Here is a 25,945-nt window from a genome sequence, read left to right as displayed (position 1 = left end):
ACATTTACTAGGCCTACTGGGGATCTATGTAATGTGGAATTCATACAAAATGAAACCATCAAAGGGCAAACAATTCACACAATGTAAAAAGGAATGGGCAAGAATTGACGTGAGACGGCTGAGCGCATTCTGAAGAGAGGAGGTATATGTTTTCTGGAGAGGGACACGTCATAGCTTCGCCACACGCCCTTTTGTAATTGTTCCTGCCATTCACAAGAGTGTCCGCTCCAACAGACACTCTCAATGGAGATTCCTAAGCTCAATGACACCATGTTCATCTTGTTCTGGGCTCCTGACCCTATAATAAAAACCCACACTACCGAGTCCAAAGGCCCGGCAATGTGGCACTCCTTGCAGCGTTGCTGTCCAAGTCATTGACGGGGAAGGATGCTCTCACAGGGAAGGTGGATTAAGTGGCTTGGATTTCTGGCGCTGTCCTTCATTTGACTCAAGTCTCTGCAATATGTGCTGGGCGGCACCTGTGGCTCACCGGCACCTGTGGCTCTCTCTCACTGCCATGAAGGAGCTAGAGCGGAACGAGTTGCTCACCGCACCTATCTCCAAGAAGGCTCCTTTCGGAGCTGCTGTGGTGGAGGCGATGGAGCGCATTGGGAAATCGGTGGAGGGGAGGAAGCAACTGGCCAAACATCTGCCCTTGGCGACATCAGCCTTACAGCATTGATGGCCATCTTGTCATCCTCATCTCAGAGACCAGGGTCTACAGTCCATTACCGAGCTCGGCGCCAGGCTCCAACCAACACTCCTGCTGTCCCAGCTACCCCTACGCCGCCAGCTGACCCAGATGCGACGCCGTGTTTGACACAACGCGGGGGAGCAGATAGGGGAACAGACTCTGTGCAGTTTTACCTCGATTCCCCACGCTCCTGTTGGAGGAGACCCTTTTCCATGACAAACATATGATCTCTCAGGTTGCTCTCTGTCCAGAGGTGTATCGGCCCTTTTCAAGCGCGTAATGTCAGACTCGCATATCTCTGGCTCACGTGTCACGTGTCATCAGAGAAGACAAAAAGGGCTCCGACCCACTACCAGCCCCCTTTGGAGCAGGCAGCAGGGATGAGCTTTGGCCCACGTACAAGGCCACAGACTGAGCCTCCCTCTGTTATCAGGAGACGCCGGTACTACCATTATGCACATAACCATCATAACGGCGCCACCGGATTCTCTGGTCTGATGAAACTAGGGTCGTCACTAGTTACCACAGACACAAAGTCATAAACCCCACATATTTCTACAATTTTATCTTCTTTAAAATGTGATTTTTAAACTTAACCCTAAACTTAACTCCTTACTTTATACCTAACCCTTACTTTAAATGACGACCATTAATTTTTTACGATATATCCAATTGTGACTGTAGTAACTAGTGCAAATCCTGAATGAGGAGCAGCAAGTGTGCATAACGATAATGGTGCAAACGCGTTGATTGACTGGACCAGACTCCAATGTTTTGGAAACAGTTTGCACCTTGCAATCGGTAGGCTAGATGTCATGTTTTTAAGGCACTTTGACTTTAATTTCAATTATAATAAGGGTTGAACCTACCTATACATAATTGCACAATCATAAGCTTCCGATTCCATTTGCAGTCCATGGCTGCCTGAATACATAATTAACTTAGGCTATTTAACAACTCATAATGGTAACATAGGAAAAAGGATCTAGTAATGTTGTTAATTAATTGGTGTTGCGTTTATAGCACACTATATTTTGAAGATCTTGTTAATATGTAGGTGTAATAATCATATATATATATATATATATATATATATATATATATATATATATATATATATATATATATATATATATATATATATATATATATATATATATAACAATTTTGAAAAAGATTTTCACTTGGTTTTGTATTCAGTTAGCACAGTATGTAATAATTCATACAATCTAATTTTAGAAGTGATGTTCTCTACCCTGACAGATGTTTTAACCATGTCTGATGGAATTACCAAGTTTTCACTTCGTAATCGCAATATCTGGCCCCCCAAAAAATCGCTATTTGATATTTTGTGTGTGTGTGTGTGTGTGTGTGTCTCTCTCTCTGTGTGAATTATATTTACAGGCCCAAATTAATGTTATGTACAATTGTAAGATGCCCTGTATGACTCAATTTTCATTCATTAATAATGGAGTGGTTGATGAATTGTTTAATTGGTTGATTGATTACTTCCACCCTCCAGGGAGGTGCGTGGTCGTATTCAGGCAGTGATCGCGGAGACATTTGACCTGGACCCATCTCTTCTGTACCTCACCAAGCCCACCTTCTTCTCACGCATCAACAGCACACTGGCCAAGACGCAGCATGATGAGTACTGGCACCCTCACATAGACAAGGTAAGATTATTTTATTAAAGATAAGGTGCCATAATATAATTAAGCAAAAAGGCCCCTCATGCACGACACAACGTGGAGTGCCTGGAAACAGTCCTTACCCGTGGTATATTAGCAATATACCACAACCCCCCCCCCAAGCTGCCTTATTGCTATTATAAACTGGTTACCAACGTAATTAGAGCAGTAAAAATAAAAATACATGTTTTGTCATGCCCGTGGTATACGGTCTGATATACCACGGCTTTCGGCCAGTCAGCATCTAATATTACATCAAGAAAGGTGTCATATGTTTTATGCTATGGTGTTGAATACTGCTTTCTGATTGGCTTGAAGGGCATTCTAGAGCGTGCATTATTTCCCTATAACGCATGGTATATTTGCACGGTTGAATTCAATGGCTATAGTTCATTTTTACATGCTGTGTTTTCAGATGCTTTTGAAAGCAACAGTCAAATTGAAAACAGTATTGGTATTGTTGAATTCGATTTTCATAATAGCAAGCTAGGACTGATGGTTTGGTTAGCTAAACTAGCAAGTATGTTTGTGGTTACCACGGCAACTACTGTATTTATCTAGTAAACTTCCTAGCTACTTCAGTGGATGTTGAACACATTTCTACCAGCAAATGAACACATTTCTAGTGGCAAATCTGTTAAATTATAGCCATAGCATAAAAGGGATAATCAACTCGGGGCTCTATTCGTTCTCTGGAAAATAATGCAACTAGGTGGAAGGTCAGTTCCACTGCACTAGCGCGTCGCGGAACATACCTTCCACCTCGTTAACTTTTTTCTATAGAACGCATAGCCTCTCGTTGATTATCCCGTACATATACACAGAGTATACACACACAAACAAACACAAACGTTTAAACTTTGCCTCTTTCTGCATTATCCTGTGTGATACATTTTACAGGGGCACCGAGATTACCTTTAAATTAAATCAAACGTTATGTCACATGCGCCGAATACAACAGGTACACTTTACAGTGAAATGCTTACATACAAGCCCTTTACCAATAATGCATTTAAAAAATAAGAATTAAGTAACAAGTAATTAAAGAGTAACAGTAAAATAACAATAGCGAGACCATATACAAGGGGGTACAGGGACAGAATCAATGTGTTGGGGCACCGGTTAGGATGGGGGTGGCAATGCAAATAGTCTGGGTAGCCATTTGATTAGATCTTCAGGAGTCTTATGGCTTGGGGTTAGAAGCTGTTTAGAAGCCTCTTGGACCTAGACTGACTCCGGTACCGCTTGCCATGGGTTAGAAGCTGTTTAAAAGCCTCTTGGACCTAGACTGACTCCGGTACCGCTTGCCATGGGGTAGCAGAGAGAAAAGTCTATGACTAGGGTGGCTGGAGTCTTTGACAATTTTTAGGGCCTTCCTCTTACACCGCCTGGTATAGAGGTCCTGGATGGAAGGAAGCTTAGCCCCAGTAATGTACTGGGCCATACGCACTACCCTCTCTGTAGTGCCTTGTGGTCGGAAACCAAGCAGTTGCAATACCAGGCAGTGATGCAACCAGTCAGGATGCTGTCGATGGTCCAGCTGCAGAACCTTTTGAGGATCTCAGGACCCATGCCAAATCTTTCCATTCTCCTAAGGGGAAATAGGTTTTGTTGTGCCCTCTTCACTTCTGTCTTGGTGTGCTTGGACCATGTTAGTTTTCTGGTGATGTGAACGCCAAGGAACTTGAAGCTCTCAACCTGCTCCACTGCAGCCCTGTCAATGAGAATGGGGGCATGCTTGGTCCTCCTTTTCCTGTAGTTCACAATCATCTCCTTTGTCTTGATCATGTTGAGGGAGAGGTTGTTGTCCTTGCACCACACGGCCAGGTTTCTGACCTCCTCCCTATCGGCTGTCTTGTCGGTGATCAGGCCTACCACTGTTGTCATCGGCAAACTTAATGATGGTGTCGTGCCTGGCCGTGCAGTCATGAGTGAACAGGGAGTACAGGAGGGGGCTGAGCACGCACCCCTGAGGGGCCCCTGTGTTGAGGATCAGCGTGGCGGATGTGTTGTTACCTACCCTTTCCACCTGGGGGCGGCCCGTTAGGAAGTCCAGGATCCATTTGAAGAGGGAGGTGTTTAGTCCCAGGGTCCTTAGCTTAGTGATGAGCTTTGAGGGCACTATGGTGTTGAATGCTGAGCTGTAGTCAAAGAATAGCATTCTCACATAGGTGTTCCTTTTGTCCGGGTGGGAAAGGGCAGTGTGGAGTGCAATAGAGTGCCTCATTTGTGGATCTGTTACTGCGGTATGCAAGTTGGAGTGGGTCTAGGGTTTCTGGGATAATGGTGTTGATGTGAGCCATGACCATCCTTTCAAAGCATTTCATGGTAGTCATTTAGACAGGTTACCTTAGTGTTCTTGGGCACAGGGACTATGGTGGTCTGTATGAAACATGTTGGTTAGAATCAGACAGGGAGAGGTTGAAAATGTCAGTGAAGACACTTGCCAGTTGGTCAGCGCATGCTCGGAGTACATGTCCTGGTAATCCGTCTGGCCCTGCGGCCTTGTGAATGTTTACCTGTTTTTAAAGGTCTTACTCACCTCACTTTAGTTGTGTAGTCAAGAAGTTTTGAAGCCTCCTAGCTTACCAAAATGCAATGAATATCCCCTTCTCCTGTTTCACTGTACAGCAGACCCTCTGACCCTCTGACTGTAGTCTGACTCGTGTAAAGCATACACTTCCTCCCATCTGTGTTTAAATATCCCCTTTAATATTTATGAAACAGATTTCATATTCAAGTATGAAACTTTTGTACAGTAGTTATACATCAATGACTCCATAAAAAGTACAGTATGGAACAGGAAAACCTATTGAATGTACTTTGGGGCAAGTAAAACTTTATTTTTTTCTCTCCAAAAAGTGATTTGAAATAGTCTTGAGGGTAAGTTCATGGTTAATTGAAAGTTACGTATTTTCTGTGAGATTGAATGCAGCTTTGATCACACATTAATATATCTCATTATTGTTTAGCCAGAAGGGCAATAGAATTAAGTGATTATTTCATACCAGACTATGATTCCTCCCATTCCATCTTCCTGTGATGTCTCGACTGTGGACCTCGGCAAAGCAAACTTTTTGAAATTAATTGGGTTATTCAATTGATAGGACTGTAAGAGATGTTTGTACACATTGAACACTACAGACAAAGGTCCCAAAGGATATGTCGGAATCTTATCTGTTCGCTGAGGTGTGTGTGTTCTCGTATCTTTGAGCATTGTTCATTTGCTGATGCTCCATTGGGGGTGTGTGTGTGTGTGTGTGTTTGCCTTCTGCCTGTGCCTGTGCGCATATTAGATATTCTGGGTATCTCTGATCATGATTTATTTTACAGTGCCCCAAAAGCTCATCATATCTCCTCTGAGTCTTCCGCAATATAAATGAATGTCACCTTATCCTCTGTCTCTCGGTTCCTCGACAGCTGGGAAAATGTAATCCAAAAACACCAGCTCTCTCCCCCATCTGTCCTCTCCAGCCTGCCCCTTCCCCATCCACCAGGATTAATTGGCCCAACCAGGCCCTCCATTTAAATGTAAATTGTTTTAAGTGTCTGGGGCTGGTTTCCACCCCATCAATCATACTGCTGAGATGGTTTCATACACAATTGGCCTCTGCTGCAACGTGTCTGTTCTCTGTACCGCCCAGGACAAATCGGCATAATGTCTGGCATGAAGACGTGGGAAACTAATGCAGTTTCCCCTAGGATTCTTTGGTAACTTTATTTGGGTAGTCCATCTGTAGATGCTCTACAGACTACCAGTAACATTTCTGCTAGCCCTATCCCTTATCCTAACCCTTAACTTAACCCTAACCCTTAGCCTAACCCATATTCTAAACCTAACCGTAACCTTAGCAAGCAGTTGCTGGTTTGTTGATAGTATGACAATCTACAGATGAACTATCCGAATAAAGTTTTATATTTTTATATATATTGTTTTGCAGCGCTAGTGTGCCACTGTTAAATGCATATAAGGGGAAAAACTGCCATGTAAAACAGTGCAAAATAACCTTGCCATGGCCATGCTCACCCAGTGAGGACTGAAACACTATTATGGGAGTATGTTCCCAAATTGAATAAGAACATTTTAGTTATGTCCCTGATGTATTTTGGTTTGATTTAGATATTTTATTTGTGTTTCGGGGCGGCAGTTAGCCTAGTGGTTAGAGCGTTGGGACAGTAACCAAAAGGTTGCTGGATCGAATCCCCGAGCTGGCAAGGTAAAAATCAGTCATTCTGCCCCTGAACAAGGCAGTTAACCCACTGTTCCCTGGTAGGCCGTCATTGTAAATAAGAATTTGTTCTTAACTGACTTACCTAGTTAATACATAAAGGATATATATTTATTATTATTTTTTAAATCTTTTTTAAACTTATTTATCAAACCCCCTGGCTAAACAAGCACTATTGTAGACTTGACATGACAACTCGCAACAGTTAATCTTTCATATAGCCTAATCAAACATCACCCAATTAGATGTATTGATTTTTAGCTTCTACACCTCCCTTGCTGGCATTATTCCTTTTCGTGACATGTTCTTTGATGAAAATACTTGAATAAGACAAAACTTCCCAAATTATCATCTGGTGCTAAGAAAATTAAGGCATATAGTTATGAACAAAAAAAGAATCCCACTCGGTATTACTGCCAACAAGTGAGTGTATTGTTTGTCTGCAGAGATTTAAAAACCTGTTGTGTGTTTACCAACATAACAGGTAACCTACGGATCCTTTGACTACACCTCTCTGCTCTACCTTTCTGACTACGGAACAGACTTCACCGGAGGGAGGTTCATCTTCATGGACTCCAATGGCAACCGCACTGTGGAACCGCGAGCGGGTACGTCTCCATACAATGTAAAACAGTTCAAAATCTAGTTTAAAACTCTTTGTAAATGCTATTCATTTCATCTATCCCTTTATTATTATTATTATTATTATTATTATTATTATTATTATTATTTATAACATTATTACTATCGCTTTTGGCTGTACATTGTAATCAGCGTTTAGCAGTGTTAGTAGTGCTTTTTAAGTGTCCACTCTCTTTCTGGTTAAAGTAGTGTTTATGTGTAGTCTAAATGAGCTCTAATCCCCTGTAAATGGGTGACTGTGTGGAAGTAAGGCCGTAAATGCTGCAGGATTAGCCGTGATCGTCCTTGGGGGGGCCTCGGCTAATGCTGTTGTCAGTCGCTGTATTAGGTAACACTGTTGATCATGTTAGCTCTCACTCTTATCCTCTTGGTAATTAATAGTCTGCATGTATTTCTAGATAATTGTAAAGTATGGTGATTATGTGTAAACGGTTTAGTTTCAAGAGAAACGTGATGGGATTCCATATTATCTCTCTGTGCCTTGTGTTTGACACCACTGGTTGAGTGGAAGTGTATGATGTCCATACTCAGTCCTCTCCACATGAGACTCTGGGCTTGCTTTCTCTCACCCTTTCTCACTTTTTCTCTGTTCTGGCTCTCTGGCTATGGATTTATCCGCCTCTTGTAGTTTCAGAAACTATCTATTTTGTGGCCTTCTCTCTCTCTCTCTTCTACTATGTATTTTTCTTTCTCGTCTCATGGAATTGAGTTCTGTGGTCTCATGACAGTGAGTTCAATGTTTCATCTGACAGACCTTCAGAATACACATGACCAAAGATATGCAAATGACACGTATGACTGTATGGGACTGCTGAGAGAAAGAATGGGGAAGAAAAAAAGGAAAGACCGTAAAGGCTTTTGAAGATGGACTGCTGTGAATCTTCTCGGCACATGACCGAAGCCCTTTATTTTTAAAATAGGGAATATACAGTACCTGTCAAATGTTTGGACATGCCTACTCATTCAATGGTTTTTCTTTATTTTTACCATTTCTACATTATAGAATAATAGTGAAGACATCAAAACTATGAAATAACACATATGGAATCACGTTGTAACCAAAAAAGTGTTTAACAAATTTCAATATATTTTAGATTCTTCAAAGTAGCCATGACGACCACTTTGCACACTGTTGGCATTCTCTCAACCAGCTTCTCCTGGAATGCTTTTCCAACACTCTTGAAGGAGTTCCCACATATGCTGAGCACTTGTTGGCTACTTTTCCTTCACTCTGCAGTCCAACTCTTCCCAAACCATCTCAATTGAGTTGATGTCGGGTGATTGTGGAGGCCAGGTCATCTGAACTAGCACTCCATCACTCTCCTTTTGGTCAAATAGCCCTTACACAGCCTGGAGGTGTGTTGGGTCATTGTCCTGTTGAAAAATGATAGTCCCACTAAGTGCAAACCAGATGGGATGGCGTATCGTTGCAGAATGCTGTAGTAGCCATGCTGGTAAGTGTACCTTGAATTCTAAATACATCACTGACGGTGTCACCAGCAAAGCACCCCCACACCATCACACCTCCTCCTCCATGCTTCACGGTGGGAACCACACATGCGTAGATCATCCTTTCACCTACTCTGCGTCTCTCGAAGACATGGACTTATCAGACCAAAGGACAGATTTCCAACGGTCTAATGTCCATTGCTCATGTGTCTTGACCCAAGAAAGTCTATATTGTTGGTGTCCTTTAGTAGTGGTTCATTGGAAGCAATTCAACCATGAAGGTCTGATTTCACAGTCACCTCTGAGCAGTGGATGTGTATGTTACTTTTATTTAGGCTGCAATTTCTGAGGACTGGAACTCTAATGAACTTATCCTCTGCAGCAGAGCTAAGTCTGGGTCTTCCTTTCCTGTGACGGTCCTCCTGAGAGCCAGTTTCATCATAGTGCTTGATGTTTTTTGCGACTGCACTTGAAACTTTCAAAGTTCTTGAAATGTTCCGGATTGACTGACCTTCATGTCTCAAAGTAATGATGGACTGTCATTTCTCTTTGCCTATTTGAGCTGTTCTTGCCATAATATGGACACAGCCCTATTTGGTAAAAAACCATCTTCTGTATACCACCCCTACCTTGTCACACAACTGATTGTCTCAAATGCATTAATTAATACATTTGTATTTTATTTCACCTTTATTTAACCAGGTAAGCCAGTTGAGAACAAGTTCTCATTTACAACTGCCACCAGGCCAAGATAAAGCAAAGCAGTATGACACAAACAACAACACAGTTACACATGGAATAAACAATCACAAGAAATAAACAAACATACAGTCAATAACACAATAGAAAAGACTATATACAGTGTGTGCAAATGAGGTAAGATTAGGGAGGTAAGCCAATAATTGGGCCATAGTGGCAAAATAATTACAATTTCGCAAATTAACACTGGAGTGATAGATGTGCAGAAGATGATGTGCAAGTAGAGATACTGGGGGGCAAAGGAGCAAAACAAATACAAATCAATTATGTGTTTGTATATATGTGTGTGTATATAAAAAAAAAAATATAAATAAATAAGTAACAATATGGGGATGCGGTAGTTGGATGGGCTATTTACAGATGGGCTATGTACAGGTACAATGATTTGTAAGTGGCTCTGATAGCTGATGCTTAAGAGTCTCCAGCTTCAGTGATTTTTGCAATTCATTCCAGTCATTGGCAGCAGAGAACTGGAAGGAAAGGCGGCCAAAGGGGAAACTGGCTTTGCGGATGACCAGTGAAATATACTGTACCTTCTGCAGCACGTGCTACGGGTGGGTGCTGCTATGGAGACCAGTGAGCTAATGCGGGGCTTTACCTAGCAAGGACTTATAGATGACCTGGAGCCAGTGGGTTTGGCGACGAATATGAAGCGAGGGCCAGCCAACGAGAGCATACAGGTCGCAGTGGTGGGTAGTATATGGGGCTTTGGTGACGAAACGGATGGCACTGTGATAGACTGCATCCAATTTGCTGAGTAGAGTTTTGGATGCTATTTTGTAAATGACATCGCCGAAGTCAAGGATCGGTAGGATAGTCAGTTTTACGAGGGTATGTTTGGCATAATGAGTGAAGGATGCTTTGTTGTGAAATAAGAAGCCGATTCTAGATAAAACATTTGGATTGGAGATGTTTAATGTGAGTCTGGAAGGAGAGTTTACAGTCTAACCAGACTGGATCCTGGACTTCCTGACGCGCCACCCCCAGGTGGAAAGGATAGGTAACAACACATCCGCCACGCTGATCCTCAACACATGGGCCCCTCAAGGGTGCGTGCTCAGCCCCCTCCTGTACTCCCTGTTCACTCATGACTGCACGGCCAGGCACGACACCATCATTAAGTTTGCTGATGACACAGCAGCCTGATCACCTACAGGAGAGTTTACAGTCTAACCAGTCTAACCAGTCTAACCAGACACCTAGGCATTTGTAGTTGTCCACATATTCTAAGTCAGAACTGTCCAGAGTAGTGTTGCTAGGCGGGCGGGCAAGTGCGGGCAGCGATCAGTTGAAAAGCATGCATTTAGTTTTACTTGCATTTAAGAGCAGTTGGAGGCCAAGGAAGAATTGTATGGCATTGAAGCTCATCTGGAGGTTAGTTAACACAATGTTCAAAGAAGGGCCAGAAGTATACAGAATGGTGTCGTCTGCGTAGAGGTGGATCAGAGAATCACCAGCCGCAAGAGCGACATCATTGATGTATACAGAGAAAAGAGTCGGCCCGAGAATTGAACACTGTGGCACCCCCATAAAGACTGCCAGAGGTCCGGACAACAGGCCCTTCGATTTGACACACTGAACTCTATCTGAGAAGTAGTTGGTGAACCAGGCGAGGCAGTCATTTGAGAAACCAAGTATGTTGAGTCTGCCGATAAGAATGCAGTGATTGACAGAGTCGAAAGCCTTGGCCAGGTCGATTGCGATTATGATATCGTTTAGGGCATTGAGCATGGCTGAAGTACACCCATGACCAGCTCGGAAACCAGATTGCATAGCGGAGAAGGTACGGTGGGATTCTAAATGTTTGTTAAATTGGCTTTCTAAGACCTTAGAAAGGCAGGGTAGGATGGATATAATTCTGTAACAGTTTGGGTCTAGAGTGTCTCCCCCTTTGAAGAGGGGGATGACCGCGGCAGCTTTCCAATCTTTGGGGATCTCAGACAATACGAAAGAGAGGTTGAACAGGCTAGTAATCGGGGTTGCAACAATTTCGGCTGAATATTTTCGAAAGAGAGGGTCCAGATTGTCTAGCCCAGCTGATTTGTAGGGGTCCAGATTTTGCAGCTCTTTCAGAACATCAGCTATCTGGATTTGGGTGAAGGAGAAATGGGGAGGCTTGAGCAAGCTGCTGTGGGGGGTGCAGAGCTGTTGACCAGGGTAGGGGTAGCCAGGTGGAAAGCAAGGCCATCCGTAGAAAAATGCTTATTGAAATTCTCGATAATTGTAGATTTATCGGTGGTGACAGTGTTTCCTAGCCTCAGTGCAGTGGGCAACTGGGAGGAGGAAAGAAATTCCACAAATTAACAAGGCACACCTGTTAATTGAAATGCATTCCAGGTGACTACCTCATGAAGCTGGTTGAGAGAATGTCAAGAGTGTGCAAAGCTGTCATCAAGGCAAAGGGTAGCTACTTTGAAGAATTTAAAATATAAAATATATTTTGATTTGTTTAACGCTTTTTTTGGTTACTACATGATTCCATATGTGTTATTTCTTCTATGTAGTAAAAATAAAGAATGACCCTTGAATGAGTAGGTGTGTCCTAACATTTGACTGGTACTGTATATATGACAGGGAGGCAGGCGATGAAAAAATAATGAAGGAGAGGGTGAGCCTGAATGGTTTAAAACGGGGAATAACATGTGTCCATTTTCAGAGCCCTCGGAGTCCTCCGCTGAGCCACATTACATTATTATATGAGAGAGAGAAGACAGAGCAGAGCTTAAAACTGATCCGCTGGGGTTTGGAGTATCGGTGTGCTGTTGCTTATGAAGATTGAGTGAAAGAAACTCCGGCATAATTCATGATATTATTCAGGAGAAGTTATTTCCAGGTTGCAGCCAAGTGGGAGACGTGGGAGAGACGTGTGCACTGTATCATTGAATGAAGATCACCCCCCTTCTGTGGTCTAATGATGCAGTGAACCCCACACTGAGATAATTAGGGCTGTTTGAGATAGCAGTGGGGAGAGGGAGAGAGACAAATATTTTGAAGGGAGAAGGGAGGGAGGGAGATAGAGATTGAAAGGGGAGAAACCGATCAGGAAGGAAAGGAGAGATTGAGGCAGAGGCATAGGAGGAGAGCTGCAGATCTAGGGATCGGAGGAAGTGGCGAAAAGGGCATGTCTGTCAAGTCACAGGAGTTAATGGGCCTGTAGGACCAGGGGGATTCTATACAGGTGACTCGTCTGATTGGTGCTTTTAAGACCACGAATCCCAGTCGTCCCTCTGTGGCTGCATGCCTTCCCAGGCAAACCGTGACCCAGGGACCACCATCATATATTAGCCAACCTCGTGTGAATGATATTGGCAAGGAGAAGTAATCTTTTTTTGTACTTTTATTAATTAATAGATTTGGTAGATAGTTTTTCATTATTTTGACCTCTCTACATTATAGTAGGAAGAGGAAGTGTAATTTTTAACAGACTGTTAGCTAGAAGGTAACTCGAAACACATTTTTGCTCAGAGCAGCTGTTAAGCTGGTTTAACAAAGGTTAGCCATGTGTTGGCAAATATTTATGTCAAAGTCAAGAAAGGTTACAAGCAGCACTTGCCGCAAGATATTCTCATATTTTCTACAGTAGGTAGTTTATGAAATCAAAAAATATTTTATGTTGTTTCTAGCGATATTCCTAAAAACATAAAACTATTTTTCTTTTAAATAATTTTGTGTTCAATATTTTTGGACCTCCCTGCAGTACCTATGTGGACCCCTAAGCGGGCTGCGGACCCCCAGGTGACCAGGTGAATATCTTTAAAAAAAATGTTTTAACCTTTTATTTAACTAGGCAAGTCAGTTAAGAACAAATTCCTATTTACAATGGCGGCCTACCCCGGCCAAACCCGGACGATGCTGGGCCAATTATGCGCCGCCCTATCGGATGTGATTCAGCCTACCCCTGCTGTGGACGATCCCCATTGTTCTCCTATTAGCAGATCATACAAAGATATATCAATATGTACAAACGGAATATTTACAGACACAAAGGGTTCTTTACATCCACAACGCAGGAGTTCGTTACTTTAACACTAGGGGTTTGCACATAAATCAACCCAGGCACTTTAATATATTTATGAGACTCCGAGATATACAGTTTAAAATCAGATTACTAATTCATGCATAATACACCTGGCAGTTTGGGGAGAAAGAAAGTGACAGTGTGGATCATTAATTATGGTGGTGTGGGAGGAGTAGATTAATTGTCTGGAGGATAGGGATGCTTTTCTGCTGATGAGAGTGTGGGTGGTGTAAAGTTTGTAGGCTAAGCAGCTTCTACTGTCTACAGGGCTGGATGAGTCATACACCTGCATCTATTAATAGTCTGAGGTAGCCTCCTTTCCTCCTTCCCTTCTTGCCTCGTCTCTCTCTACATCAATGGTCTCCAACTCACATCCTGGAGAGCTACTGTGTGTGCAGGCTTTTGTTCTAGCCCTGCACATCTGTTTCAAAGAATTGATTAAGCTTCATCCATTATTTTTCTACCACACTGCTTTCGTCTATCCTGTTTTTTCATATGAGTGTAGATAAAGGAGAGGAAACTAAGGAGTGGATGCCACTACAGCCGCTATTGAGCTGCAAACATTATTGAGATGTACTTTAACTTGGAGACAGAGAACACTTATATCTATGTTCAATAGCTGCATTTTCACAGGCAGCCCAATTCGGATATTTTGCCCAGTTATTGGTCTTTTGACAAATCAGATCAGATCTTTGACAAATATTTGGCAAAAGATCACAATTGGCCTGCTTTTGTAGCCAGGGCAGACTAGCAAAAGCTACTAACCCTAACTCTCTCCCTCCCTTCCCCTCTACCAACTGAAACTCAGCCGAGGTTTAAATAGCCTCATAAAATACAATAGCCTGTGGGGCCATGGGCACAGCAATATCAGTGGGTTGGTTTGGAGTTTGGCTGATAGGAGTCTGATTGGATTTGCTCACTAGCAGCGTCTTAGCTTTGTATCTGGTCTCATGGAGAAATGTGCATAGCCACGCTTGAGCTTCACTGACGTGATTATGCATGCAAAGATAACTTGCTGTATATCCTCCTGAATGTTGGCACTGCTCCATAAATCTGTAAGCCACTAAGCAAGAGGAGGAGCAGGGGCATGTGAATTCTATTCATTCAACTGAGACTGTGTCATGAAGAACATGAATGGTTGGAATACTCATTGACCAATTGTGAGGCAAGACTGGAACTATCCATGTTATAATTGATTTGATTAAAACTGTCTCAGATTAGATATTTTTTCTATCGTCTCTTATTGTATCACTAATCCATTGGCTTGATATATAGTCAGGTCCAAAATTATTGGCACCATTGATAAAGATGAGCAAAGAAAACTACACAATCGATAATACGAATACTGAGCTATATTGTATTTTACATTTTTTTTTTTGCAAAGTGTATTTTATACTAATACAATTGCTCAGAGTAAGATTTTAATACAAATGTGTACTTATAAAATGATTTTCTCTCAGAAAGATAGGGGACAAAATTATTGGCTCCCCTGTTTTCAATACCAATACCTTGTTTTCAATACCACTGAGCCTTTTAAAAAAAATATTTTATGGGATTGGAGAACACATTGGGAGAGATCCTTGACCATTTCTTCATACAGAATATTTTCAGATCCTTGATTTCTAAGCCAAACCCACCACTGGTGTGCGTGGCCAAATAACTATTTTCATGTCTTTTTTTTTTTTTTTGTCAGCCAGTGATTGTCAAGCAAATAACTGCTATTTAATATAAACACATTTGGTATCTCCTGGCTTCCACGCACAGCCTACAAGCCATTGATGCAGACCTTTCGAAATTCGATTTAAAAAGTTTACTATAGCCTACACTATCACAATAAACCCATTATTTATTTAAGACTGCTCTAAATAAACATGATATGAAGAAAATGTAGTATTTTTCAGAAGGACAGAATAGTGTTCTCTTATGTTAGGCCCTGATATGGCTATGCCATATGGCTGTGGGCTACACTAGTTAATTTAGCAGACAAGATTTGCTTAGAATTCGGAGCCTTTTGCGACCAAAGTGGCCGCTGGGCCCTTGGGCTGAATATAATAATTAGAATTCACTTCTCCTGGCTGCTGTGTTCCGAAGCGCTTCTCACTCACATGGCTCTCTCAGATATCTCAATTGTTATTAGCAAATGCCTGTCAGGTGATCGGGTCTCTCTCACAGGAATCTCAGTTCCGAAGTAGGCTACAAGTGAAGACAAATGCATCCGGGAAGCAGTTAGAAGAACTCTCCACATTTCTCCTACTTTTTGTCAGCCAACAAGATGAATAGGACTAACGAACAGCAAAGGCCTCTGTCAATCTACTATCCCCCATAGTACAAAAGTTGACATTTTATTGGCCAACTTGTCCTTCTGTGCAATAAATAAATATTCCAAACATACTCTGGGACAGTTGTGGGATGCGATAGATCCCAAATGAATACAACCACTCGCATAAAAACAACAACATTTTAAAAGCAATTAGGCTGATGCAACCGATCAGAATGTTTTTCTTAAAATGTTGATAAACTATTAGGATATTTCTTCACGCGAATGTTATGCATATAATGCTTTTATTATAAAGGTGCCTTTTTTTATGGTGCAAATGATCTTCGCCAAACTGGAAGCTCACGCGCCACCTACAGTGCTGTGAAAAAGTATTTGCCCCCTTCCTGATTTCTTATTTTTTAGGGCCATGAAGGTTCGGATAGCTTTTTTTTCCCCTTTAATAAATAAAATCATCACTTAAAAACTGCATTTTTTGTTTACTTGGGTTATCTTTGTGTAATATTTCAATTTGTTTGATGATCTGAAACATTTAAGTGTGACAAATGTGCAGAAAAATAAGAAATGAGGAAGGGGGCAAATACTTTTTCACAGCACTGTATGTATGCCAGTTAGGCTATACACCGGTTGTAAAGTGGCTTAATGTGCTTAAATTGAAGAAGTTTGAAAGATGATTGGAATCTGTGTGTGTAGCCGACAGGTAGGATGGCTGACAATAGTGAAGGTGAACAGGTGGTCACGGGTCAGATGACTGAGAGGAATTGAGGAGACTGAAGCAGAAAGGACTTTAACCACAAAGTGGTATATTTAATGATTAGTTTTTTGTTTGCTGCATAACAAAGGAAACAGAACATGTATCATAGTCAAATCATAATAACAATCATTCTCATTATTAACATAATGAATTAGTTCAGCAATTCAGTTCAATATGAAGCATGATTGAGTCATTTAGGATCGTAACCGTTCATCATAATGCAAATAAATCGATCAATTACTCAATCAATAATCTTAATCAATTTGATCTCAGGATGATCAATTTTGCAAATAATAATTACATTTCATATTTCATACTTCCAGATGTCTTATGTACGTATCACTTTGTTACATTTTATCCTATATCAATGGTTTAATTGTGCCGTGAGGATCTGTACGGCCATGATCATTGTCCATTGGTATAACACAATAGGTTTGACGCGTGCTCGGCAATCTGCGCTCCGCGATAATAACTATAAACAATATCTGATGGCCCGCTCTCCCGAGCGCAACAGATAGTTCAGATGAAAGATAAATCCACCAAATCTGTTATGTTGATTTGTCAACACACACAATGTCTGGATTAGAAGGAGTTGGGGGAGAGAAAGCAGCGAGGTCGGGGCGGTGGCCGTTTCCTCCTTTTAATGAGTTGAGATCTGTCTGACATTTCCACCCGACCTAATTAAAGAACTCTTGCCCAGCTGCGCAAGCGGCCATGAATTAAAGGGCGATTCCACCAACTCCATTGGCCTTTTCCACAGCCACCTCGGGATCTTGTTGACTTCCACACTCCTCATAAAGTTCACCCCTCCACATCCTCTGTCATCTCAGGGAGAGGAATTATCTGGGCAAATGGCCAGATATACGTCAGGTTCTTTACCTGGATCTCCCCTGATCGAACACGACCATCGGTCTCAGGCATGGTCTTGGTGATATGGCCCACCACCCAGGAGGCTCAAGGGAGTAGAGGGTCCATTATCATTACTACTTAGCCAGTGTCCAGGCTGGCCATTTCCCTCCTCCATTTCCCTCTGTGCTGTAGGATTGGTAAGTAATCCCAAATGAATTGGGCCTAGAAATGGTCAGCTAAGAGGCCAAGCGAGCACGGGCCAAGTCCCCAATTTTGGGCACAGTTGCTCCGGCCGCCATTTCTGACATTCCCTGCAGGCGTATTGGTGCTTGCGAGGGCTCCTCATTCTCCAAGTATCTAGTACTTCCACCTCATCTCCCCATATACTCTCTCTGGCCCAGTGGAGAAGCTTCTCGTAACTCTTTATGAGGAGGCTGGTGAGAGGGTGTCTGGAGTCTCGGATAATTGGATGGATAGCATCAAGACTTATGCTTGGCGCAGCCTCCCTCCAACTCTGATCATTCCGGGTATTTGGTCGTACTCTGGGGCAAGTGAGAGAAGACGGCTGTCCTTAGCCACTTCCTTACTGGCTTTCAGAGGTTTTAGCTCCTCAGGGAAGCTGACTGCTTGGGCATACTGCAGGAGGAGTGTCTCTGCAGTGAGGGAGGTGGGTAGGAATCCACCCCATCTGAGGTCTGGTTGGTGGCGGTGATCAGATCCTGCAGTGTTTGGGATTGTGCTGGGTCAGGGAGAGCTGTTGTTGGCTCAGTAGAGATTTCGTAGCATCGGATACTTGGAGGACAAGGAGTCCTTTGCAAGCACCAATACACTTCCATTGAATGTCAGCGATGGCGGGCCGGAGCAACTGTGCTCAAAATGGTGGACTTGCACCACTGTTCGCTTGTGCCTCCTCAAACCCCCCTTCTGGTCAACAGGAGTAGATTTGGCCAATTTAGTTGTGATACAAGCCTTATCAAAATATATAGGCCTATGGGCTAGGCTACGACTATGATTTTAAAAAGGTGCAAAGAAAAGGCATGTGCTGTTTCTTGCCTTACTGCACACATCGGGCATCATTCACAAGTGATAGGCTAATATTGCCACCCTTTAGACTATTTTAATTTAATGTTGTCTTTACATGTACTAAATATTATATGTGTGAAATTAGTTTGGACCATTATCATGCATCTGTCTCAGAACAGGGGCAGGGGAAACAATACATGTCATCTATGCACTTAATGTAAACTCACTCACTTTTGCACATCGCCTTGGTCTGTACAATTGACCTTATTTTAACGCCCCAAAAACGTAATACTTCCAGATCAACTGTAATGTCATTACCAATGTAAAGCACATTTTCTCCACTTTCCACCAAAATCCATGCCGAGATCTCCACGCTGCCCGTTTCTGCATAATTCAACAAGGCAATGAGCTCCGGCGGGTCTTTTTAAAAATGGCGGGTGGGGAAGTGAAACTAATACGTGATAGTGAGAAGGAGAGATGTTGTGTGGGGGAACTGCTTTTTTTCACTCAATCTATCCAATTTATCAACTTATTGCCTCTAAAATGTAAATAAAACACTAAAGAGTTTATAAAATGTGTCATTACATACCTATTTGAAGGTTTGTGTTGAATTTGAATCAGGTTTTTAGGGCGGTGCTAAAGTGAACTTAGAAGTAAACAGCGGCTTTGAGAATGATGATCGCTTGCAGTGATGATGCAAAAAATGACTAGGTATCCCCCCCTTACCCCCGTCACTGTCCAGTTCTTGTTTTTAAACGTTGATAGAAGTGCTACACCTGGTGGAGAGAGATTGTAAGACAGAAGTAGTTGCTTTATGCGTGCTGTACGCTACGACATGACACGTCACAATGTAACGGAGGGTCCGTTTTTTTCTCTCCAATACTATAGAGTCATTACCATGTCGATCAACGCTTGAATAGAAATGTAGTTCACAGCCCAGATTTTGACGTCAACACAGTCGCTACAGTCCCATTAGTTTTCTTTACAGCCTCGTTTGAATGTTGCGGTTGCGCACATTTGTACGGAATGGGGTGAGTTCACGTTAAATAGCGAATGGAGGATGCTTTTGCCAAGGTTAATTTTCATTCTAGCCAGGTAGGCTATACTCCTGTTGTAAAGCGAAGCAATGTGTGACGCGAAGGAATGGTCTATTAGAAAAGGTGAGAAATAAATATAGTAGACCTAGCCTATAGAAAGTGGATGGGATCCTCTTTGTAATACAGGCAATCAACTTTCTCACGCAATTGCATAGCCTATTGAAATGTTGCGCAACATGAGCTCATGGGCACTCAGTGTTTGATTTGATTTTCGATTATATTTGCATTAATGTCTGAGTGATTAGAGGGACAATAGAGAGCGGAGTACCAGGCAGTTAGCAAGTTTGGTAGGCTACTAATTACCATCAACAGCATCAGAGCTTGGAGAAGCCTAGTTACCATCAACAGCATCAGAGCTTGGAGAAGCCTAGTTACCATCAACAGCATCAGAGCTTGGAGAAGCCTAGTTACCATCAACAGCATCAGAGCTTGGAGAAGCCTAGTTACCATCAACAGCATCAGAGCTTGGAGAAGCCTAGTTACCATCAACAGCATCAGAGCTTGGAGAAGCCTAATTACCATCAACAGCATCAGAGCTTGGAGAAGCCTAGTTACCATCAACAGCATCAGAGCTTGGAGAAGCCTAATGACCATCAACAGCATCAGAGCTTGGAGAAGCTTAATGACCATCAACAGCATCAGAGCTTGGAGAAGCCTAGTTACTGAACGTTCACGTAGAATTTGAGTGCAGTCATGACTCGTAACCATCGGTGTGGTGGTAATACGGTCACCATTAACAGCCCTAATTGGCACTTGGATTCAAACCGGTGCATGGATTTGAACCAATGGTCAGATAACATGAAAATAGAGCTCTTTGGCCATGCACACCAGTGGTGAGAAAGATGGTGGATGAGAACCCCATATCCACTGTAAAATATGGTGGTGGATCTTTGTTATGTGGTTATTTTGCTCACGCTGGTCCTGAGGCCCAAAAATCCACAAAAAAGTGGTTAGTTAAACACAAAATCATTATTTTGCAATGGCCATCTGTCTCTGAACTTGAACCCCATTGAATACATGGTTTAAATTGAAGAGGGAAGTCCTTAAGCTCAGACAAAGGAAACCAAGAATCTGGAAAGATTATTTTTGGAGGAATGGCCTAAGATCCCTCCCAAAGTGTTCTTCAAGTCTCATAAAACATTTGAGAAAAAGGCTGTGTCTTTATACTTGTGAGGTATTGAAAACACGGGCAATAATTTTGACCCCTATCTTTTTGAGTAGAAAATATTAAATCTCTTTCTCTGGGCAATTCTATTAGTATAAAATAATATAATTTGCTTTTTTTTTGTTGCATACAATATAGCTCAGTATTTGTATTCTTTTTTTGTGTGTCTTTTTTGCTCATCTTTATCAAGGGTGTCAATAAATTTGAACTTGACTGTAGTAGCTGACATTCACATGATGTGCCTTTTCACAATAAACGTTTCACATTTCTCAGGCTCGAGAAGAATTATTCTCCAATGAAGTGTTCTTTACCGTTACCTATGACTAATACCATTAATTTATTAATACCTGAATTACCCTCCTTTTCAGTGAAGGGAAAAGCAATCTTTTGTCTATTATAGCTCTTGTCATTCCCACTAGCGCTCTCTCTGTCTTTTTGTTTAGCTGTCACCTTACTGTTTCTCCCCCCCCCCCCCCCCCCATTGTCTAGTTTTTCAAAGTGTAAATTCTATTACCGCCTCACTCTGATTTCCCCTGCCATCCTCTGCTAGCAGACAGCTAGGGGGACTTATATAAATCACACACAACTTTCCTCCCAGATAATGCTCTATAAAAAAACAGACAACTCCTCCAGTTGTATATTTAAATGGTATGACAAAAACACTCACAGGAAAAAAAAAAGGGGGGGGGGGATCTGCCACAGAAAGACACGTTGCTATTGCAGTTGAGCGTAATACTGAAGGCTTATTGGAACAGCAGTGTGTAGCAGAAATGGTGTAGAAGTGGATATACTTTTTTTAAGGAGCTTTTGAATCCTTTTACTTTATCCTGCAGCTACTTTTTCTTAGATGACCTAGCCAATCTCAACAGTCATGTCTAAGTAAAACAGTTGGCCTTAGACGCTAGAACCTGGTTGCCTGGCTACCCATCCTTATCGATCGAATCGCTGATGAGTTTTGTTTTGCACAATGCCCCTCATTTTGAAGTCACACAAACAACTTCTAAGGATGGCAGTTTCAGACCGAATGGATGTAGCGATCGATAGCAGCAACGGAATTTCATTCGGGTTGAGTCGTCAGGCAAAGAACTTGGGGTTACAACCAATGATTCATATATACACTATGTGGCGGTGCTTTGAAGCCACCGCACCTCCATATTGGCACCCCCACTGTTGTAACAAATATTTTGGTAGCTATAGAAATGCATTTATTAATGTCAACATTTTGTTTTTGCCACAGTAATTTGATTACAGACACCATAATATTTTGTAATGATATTATGTGCGCTAAACATTAATCTTTATATGTATGTATGTATGTATGTACACAAAGATTATCCTTAAAGTATCATTTAAAGTTCTATTGTTACTGTCCCCACTGCACTCCATTCATTCCTATGGAGAACTGCTCCTTCTGGGGAGTGCCAACATGGCTGACTGGTGGCTTCAAAGCCTCACCTGCATTGCTTGCTGTTTGGGGTTTTAGGCTGGGTTTCTGTACAGCACTTTGAGATATCAGCTGATGTACGAAGGGCTATATAAATAAATTTGATTTGATCTTATTGGCCAATGCTTAGCATCAGAAATCCAGGGTTTGTATACTTCATTGGTTTAAACCAGTTTGTGTGACTGCCTATTAATATTTGTTTTGTTCCGATATCTCAATAACATCTGTCTGTTGGCTTTGGAGCTCACTTCTGCACCAGCTCTTCTGTCTCCATACTGCCACTGTGTTACTGTCCCTTGATTGTTTTCTCTCCTCTCTGTTACTCCGTGTCACCTCGTCTCTTCCCCTCACTTCTCTATCTCTCATTCTCTCTCTTGCTCTCACCTTGTCGGTTCTTTTGTATATATCTGGCTCCGCTGCGTCTTTCTCGAACTCTTTTCCTATACCATCTTTTACCTAGCCCATGTCTCCTTGTCCTCTCAACCCTTATCTCGATTTCTCTCCCTTCCCTTATAACTCATTACTTCTTCCATTCTTCTTTCCTCACAGCAATTTTGAAATCAGATTTTTAACAACCACAGTGTTAAATGTAACACTTTCTTAGTGTGTATATGTGACCCACCGAAGAAAGAAAAAGTGTTAAACTAACACCCCCAGAGTGTTGGGTCCCTAAAACCGTGGTTGTTTCAAATTCTGACTTAAAGTAACACTTTATTAGAACAACCTATTTTTTTTTACCTTGTCGGCTCAGGGATTCGATCTAGCAACCTTTCTGGTTACTGGCCCAACGCTCCAACCACTAGGCTACCTGCCGCCCCAAAGTGATTTGCAATTCCTATTGGAATCCAGCCAAAGGGAGGATATTCAACAATTGTATCACCTACAACCTGCGTTCAAAATGACTGCTATGGTAAAGAACTTGATAAATAAGACTACCTAAACCATCTCAGTAATAGATGCAATGAGTCCAACCACTTCCATTTTGGATAAGTTTAGAACAATTTCAGTTATTTATCTTTGTATAGCATAAGATCAATTCATCAATCAATGTTCGTGCAGAAACATGTTAAAACAATCTATTCTGAAAATCCACCAGCAACAAACAAAGCACTCAGAGTTAACGGAAAGTAACTCCACACAGTTGAGTAACAACACCATGCTGTGTTGATTCCACTGTGATTCAAATAACACTGCAGATAGCTTCAATTTCAATCCCACTGGTGTTAACCCCACTAGAATCAACACTCCGATTATAACACTCAACACTTTTTTTTACCTCAACACCGAGATTTGAACACTTGTACATTCTCTGTGCTCTCCCTCTTTTTAACCCCCAATCTTCTCTTCTCTCCCTCCAAGGTCCATGATGATCACCACCCCATATCGATCCCCTCATTCCTAACCTCTCTTCCCCTACAGGGTCAGAGAGACGTCAACCTATCTTCTGAACCCTCTTTCTCTTCTCTTCCAGGGCGAGTGTCGTTCTTTTCCTCAGGGTCGGAAAACCTTCACCGCGTAGAGCAGGTCTCGTGGGGAACGCGCTACGCCATCACAGTCTCCTTCACCTGTGACCCCGCCCACGCCATTTCAGACCCCGCCATGCCCATTACCTCTGTGTGACAGTGTCGCCTGGAGGACTCCTGCAACCCAGAGACGGGAGAGGAAAGGGAAGGAGAGAAAAAGGTGGTGAGGAGAGAAAAGAGGGGGCAGATATGTGATTTTCCCTGATAATTCAGCAACACCTGAAATAATATTTTCTATATCAGCATCTTATACTTAAACAGAAATGAATGCTTTTTACTTTTCTATGTGGTGCTGATGACATCACTGATGGTAGAGGCAAGGAGAAGGACAAAGGATAATACACACTGGTCTAAGATCAGTTTTATCAGTGCCAAAGTAAACAGGGTGTACTGCTTTCTGACAATAGGATTCCACTTACTACACAGTGTGTTCTTCACAATATAAATTAAGTGATTTAAAAGTGAATTGTTTTGATACAATGTTTTGCCTTTTTTTATTTTCTTTGTCACATTTCCATTCCATGGTTGTCTCTATACTGATTGTGTTGCAGAAGGGGTCAAATGTAGTCCGGGTACCAGTCTCTTCAGCTACCATTCCACTCCTTGCCACTCCTCCTTGGCAATGACAAAGAGTGTCAAGGTGTGGAATGTTAGCGAAAGAGACCGGTACTTAGGCTAGGTCAAATGCCTGTGCCCTCTATTTCTATCTAATTTCAACTTTGCCTTGTTTATTCCTCTGTTTGTTTCTCTTTCAATATTTGTGCGCCAATGGTTTCTGCCCCACTAGAAACGGAATGGCTCAAAGCACAAACGGGTCTCAGAGAAATGGGCTTTGGAGAGGTGGAGTAGTGGTATTTGTACACCTCTTGACAACTTTCCTATTCCCTCATGTGAAAGTATCAACCTGTCGAAGCACCAAAGGGCACTTCCATGCCATTCACTCTCACTTACATAGGGAATGTGACAATGTGTTTTCTTCTGAGAAGAAACCCCACAGTTGAAAAGTAATTAGTATTTTTATGTGTCAAGCTTTATCATTTGATCAAATGGGATATTATTTGAAGATTGTCTGTGGGATTTGGAAGAAATAAAAGAACCCGAAGTAACCTAGTTTTGGACAACAAAATCATTGAAGGGGGGGGGGGGAGAGAACGAGTGCAGAATTGGGCTTATGACTTAGAAAGTTGTGGCATCACCTCACCACCTCTGGCTGTCTGAAACACACTAAGCCCCTCAGGAAGTCATTGTACGAGCCTTCAGCCATTTTACGCCCTGATACTCAGGATAAAGCATGGTGTTTGCAATTTCTAGCTAAGGACATGGTCCATGCGTCTGCTTATGAAGCCTGCTTCCCTAAACGAATCGGGAGGATGCTCATGGCATCCATACCGTGACAAATGCATTTTTATTCTTAACCTCTCTACCCACTTACTCCCAAACAATTGTAAATAAAATATTATTGGTAGAAAATGAATGAGCGTGTTCCCCCATGCAGCAAGTACAGTGTTTATTTTGTACAAAACATTAAGAACACCTTCCTAATATTGAGTTGCACCCTGTTGCCCTCAGCGCAGCCTCAATTTGTCGGGGCATGGACTCTACAAGGTGTTGAAAGTGTTTCACAGGGATGCTGGCCCATGTTGACTCCAATGCACATTTAAAGGGTGAATGGGCGAGACAAACGTTTAGATGAAGGGGAGGAGACGGGTTAAAGAAGGATTTTTAAACCCCGAGACAATTGAGACATGGATTGTGTATGTGTGCCATTCAGAGGGTGAATGGGCAAGACAAAAGATTTACAGTAAGTGCCTTTGAACGGGGTATGGTAGTATGAGCCAGGCTCACCGGTTTGAGTGTGTAAAGAACTGCAGCGCTGCTGGGTTTTTCATGTCAACAGTTTCCCATGTGTATCAAGAATGGTCCACCACCCAAAGGACATCCAGCCAACTTGACACACAGGAAACTGTTGCGTGTGAAAAACCCAGTAGCGTTGCACATCTTGACACAAACCGGTGCACTTGTCACCTACTACCATACCCTGTTCAAAGGCACTGCAATATTTTGTCTTGCCCATTCACCCTCTGAATGTCACACATACACAATCCATGTCTCAACTGTCTCAAGGCTTCAGAATCCTTATTTTACCTCCCCTTCATCTCCTCCCCTTCATCTACTCTGATGGTGCATTTAACAGGTGAAATCACTAAGGGATCATAGCTTTCACCTGGATTCACCTGGTCAGTCTATGCTATGGAAAGAGGTGTTCATAATGTTTTGTACACTCCGTGTATATTTCAATTGCCAATGCATTGATTATCAACTGACTTTTGTCA

The 25,945-nt window shown here is 42.2% G+C and overlaps 1 protein-coding gene across 1 annotated transcript in view; it reads left to right on the top strand.

Moving 5' to 3' along the window:
- LOC139376638 (2-oxoglutarate and iron dependent oxygenase domain containing 3) overlaps positions 1–25,082 on the top strand; it is a 33,045-nt gene extending 7,963 nt beyond the window's left edge. Inside the window, exons 7-9 of the mRNA XM_071119448.1 lie at positions 2,217–2,370; positions 7,099–7,222; positions 23,561–25,082. Coding sequence (XP_070975549.1) covers positions 2,217–2,370; positions 7,099–7,222; positions 23,561–23,709 — 427 coding nt within the window. The 3' untranslated portion in view covers positions 23,710–25,082. The remainder of the gene's footprint in view (positions 1–2,216; positions 2,371–7,098; positions 7,223–23,560) is intronic.
- The last annotated feature ends 863 nt before the right edge of the window (positions 25,083–25,945 follow it).

Source organism: Oncorhynchus clarkii, chromosome 20, assembly GCF_045791955.1.
Source record: "Oncorhynchus clarkii lewisi isolate Uvic-CL-2024 chromosome 20, UVic_Ocla_1.0, whole genome shotgun sequence".
Taxonomy (NCBI): Eukaryota; Metazoa; Chordata; class Actinopteri; order Salmoniformes; family Salmonidae; genus Oncorhynchus; species Oncorhynchus clarkii.
The sequence above is the reverse complement of the archived record's forward strand: the minus strand, read 5'-3'. Positions and strand labels throughout refer to the sequence as shown.